Source organism: Mesitornis unicolor, unplaced genomic scaffold (assembly GCF_000695765.1).
Source record: "Mesitornis unicolor isolate BGI_N332 unplaced genomic scaffold, ASM69576v1 scaffold31158, whole genome shotgun sequence".
NCBI lineage: Eukaryota > Metazoa > Chordata > Aves > Mesitornithiformes > Mesitornithidae > Mesitornis > Mesitornis unicolor.
The window spans coordinates 6,635-10,025 of record NW_010201663.1 but is presented as its reverse complement, the minus strand read 5'-3'; the positions used below and the strand labels follow the sequence as shown (position 1 = coordinate 10,025).

The 3,391-nt window shown below is 35.1% G+C and overlaps 1 protein-coding gene across 1 annotated transcript in view; it reads left to right on the top strand.

Moving 5' to 3' along the window:
- Nucleotides 1–1,518, top strand: part of STEAP1 (six transmembrane epithelial antigen of the prostate 1) — a 6,257-nt gene extending 4,739 nt beyond the window's left edge. Inside the window, exon 4 of the mRNA XM_010190179.1 lies at nucleotides 1,130–1,518. Within this exon, the coding sequence (XP_010188481.1) occupies nucleotides 1,130–1,387 (258 nt within the window). The 3' untranslated portion in view covers nucleotides 1,388–1,518. The remainder of the gene's footprint in view (nucleotides 1–1,129) is intronic.
- The last annotated feature ends 1,873 nt before the right edge of the window (nucleotides 1,519–3,391 follow it).

Below are 3,391 nucleotides of genomic sequence, written 5' to 3'. Positions count from 1 at the left end.
GGAGCACCTTATGTTTAAGGAATGCCCTGTGTCGTGCTGAATTGGGAGTAGATGATATTGAACCAGCCAGTGTTGTTCACATACAGCACTACAAAAGGAGAATTGCTTGTTGCTCCCTTGAAGCTGTTTTGGCAATTCTTTACTGCCTGAGCAGTACCAGGTAGCTGGAAAGTCCAGGAGAAGACTTCTGCCCAATGACATATGCAAAGGTTTTCCATCTGTAGCATTATTAGCTTCATAGCCCCCTCCAAAAAGGTATATTCTGAATAATTTTTAAGAAAAGTTTTCAGCTCTACAGAGTATATATATGGACAGGTCTAGGAGGGAGTCTCCAAGGGCATGACTGCTTTCAGTATTAAATTAGTATGGTGAACAAACCCAGAAGAGTAATACTACTATATTGGACTTGTTTTATAAACAAATATCCTTTATACTGTTAAGTCAGATTCTGTAGGTTTAGCAGTTGGAAAAGCAGTGTTTGACTTCACTGACGAGTAATTCCATTTTCCCAGCAGTATCAAGTTTGTTATGCAAGAAGAAATCCAAAATTACCAGTAACTCTAGCATAAAATTTCCTTTACTCCTGAATTTCATAGACTTCCTAAGCCAGATTTATTACTGTAAGTGAAATGAAAGACTTCCATTTCCTGTAGTTGTGCAATTGCTTTTGTCATAGTACTAGATTTACAAGAGTTTCTGATTTTAATTGACCTTAGATTTTTTCTTTGCAAATAATCAATTAAGCCATTCATAAATCTGCTTTTAAACTCTTAATAATTTATCACAGAAATAAAGTAATTTAGGATATGGCTGCAATCTATAAATTGAGATATTAAGAACTGACCCTTTTTCAGGAATAACCTGTAATCTGTAATCTCTTCTGTATATTAGCTAAGTATCATAGCAATACTTGAAAATGTGCCTCATTTGTTTCTTACAGTGGCATAGAGGGGTACAGTTGGATTCTTGAATTACAGTTCTTAAATTTTAGTTCAAAGCCAATGGTTTATTTTCTTTCACTTAACTGTGTTGGTTGAGTTCCTTCCTGATTTCCATATTTGCTTAACAGACTACTCTTTTTGTCAAGTTGGAAAAAATAAAAAGCTTAGTATTTTCTTTCTCTTTTCAGAGCAAGATGGGATATTTAACTCTGCTGCTATGCACTGTTCATGCACTGGTGTTTGCTTGGAATAAGTGGGTTGACGTTAACCAATTTATCTGGTATACGCCACCTTCATTTATGATAGCAGTTTTTCTTCCTATTGTCGTTCTGCTTTGTAAATGCATACTGCTTCTCCCATGTTTTAGGAAGAGGATAAAAAAGATCAGATGTGGTTGGGAAGCTAACACACAAACCAATCAAACCAGCATGACTTCCAGACTGTAGATTAAATATGGACATTTCTATATATGTAAAGATGCTCAAGGACATGAAATATTCACTCATGAGCACTGGTTTTATATTTTCCATAGATGTTTCTTTTTTACTTTTCATTTTAACTTTAAGAGTTTGGGGTAGAGAAAGTGGAAACATTCATTTTATGCTTTAATCTATTCGGTGTTCTGGTATTTGATAATTTCTTTCATCTGACTCACTGCTTTTAAAATCCAAGGGCTTCACTGCCTCAATCGTAATTCTTTCATAGGCAAAAGCAATCATAAATCATTTCTTCAGATGACCATAGAAAGTAAATAATTACACCACAGAACCCAGGAATGCTTTCCACTTCTCACAGCCATGTTTGTTTCTTTGTTTAATCTCAGTATTATAATGGGACTACAACTAGAGTAGTTTTCATCTTATTCCACCTTATCGCCTGCATCCTATGTTTCACTCTGCAGAACAGGGACCTTGGCACATGAGCTAGACAGAAACTGTGTATTCCCACCAGGGCTTGATCATAGACAATTGGGCAAGCAGAATTGCAGGGCACTTTACAAGGTAAATCTCTCCTGAGGCTTGGGCACGGTCTAAAAAAAGAAATTTTAGACTCAGATCTCCATCTTATACAGGACTAGGTGTGTCTCTGTTTACATAAAACGATAAAACATTTCCCATCTTTTATTCCATGAACACGTTCTTTTGTTTCTGATGCTGGAAATTTTCCATGTTTTTGACCTAAGCCTGTAGCCCTTGACATGTGCTAAACTTTATTTGCACAAATTATTCCATTGGGTTAAATAGAGTAAATGTGTTTTACTGTTTACTCTATGGCCAGCACAATTGTGTGACTGGTATAAAAACATTAAAAATAGACATTTGCATCTTGACATTGATTTGGTGAGATTTTAATGTAAAATGGCTTCTGAATGCATTTCCTTTAACAAAAATTTGCATATAAGCTAATTAAACCTCACTTTTCTTATGTTGCATAGGTCTGGCTGAATGTTTTAAATGAATAATTCATTTTTTAGTATCTATTTTTAAATGTTATGCAGTAGTTAATATTTTCACCCAGCATTAGGAATGTTTTTGCCAGTCTCCCTGCATGAGTTGACTATGACATGGACTGATGATGCTACCTATTGCTGGGATCATGTGAATGAGAATTGTAATTGGTAATGGTTCTGGTATTAAAACGAACAGGAAAACAATATATGTGTAAAAAATACGTAATACGTGGTGCTAACAATTCTGCAGCTAATGATTCTGTTGTACATTTGTGGACTCGTACACTGAGCATAAATAACCAAATTAAATAGCTACAGCAATGCTACATTTTGTATTTTCCCGGTTGTAACTCCATTTAATTATTGCAACTTAAAAGTTGGCCTTGTTATTTGCACTTAATGTAGTACTGTGAAAATAGCCGGGCACATGGTGGCCTGTATGATATACATTGAAGAGATATGAGTAGCATTGTGTATCAAACCAGTAATGCATGACAGAGGCAAACACTCTCTAAAACACAGGAAATTAATCTGCAATGTGTATCTGAGACATTTCTAACAGAACAGGAAAAGTGTGGTTGTCAATGCATTAGCATGTACATTTCTATAAATGAAAGAAATAAAATCTTTTAGAAGTCATATCAGGGATAAGTCAATTCAGAATATTACCTGCACTTTGCTGTCAGGACTCATAAAATTTAATTAAATATTTTTTCTAATGGAACAGATTAATGTAAGTGCAATGGTAAAGAAATGGTCTTATGTGTTGTCCACTACCTACTCTTAAAGTGTGCTCAAACTTACTACTTAGGACAAAGCTAAGACTGTAAGTACTCCAAGCAACCCCTGTATGTATCCATTGAAAAGAATGACATTGGGTTTCATCGAATTAAATTGTGTTCTCCAAAATCAGCCCTGCTGCTCCCTTACTTGGACAGTCTGGAGAATTTAATTCAGTCTCCAACTTTGTTAAATTCTGGTCAAATAGTTGGACTAATTG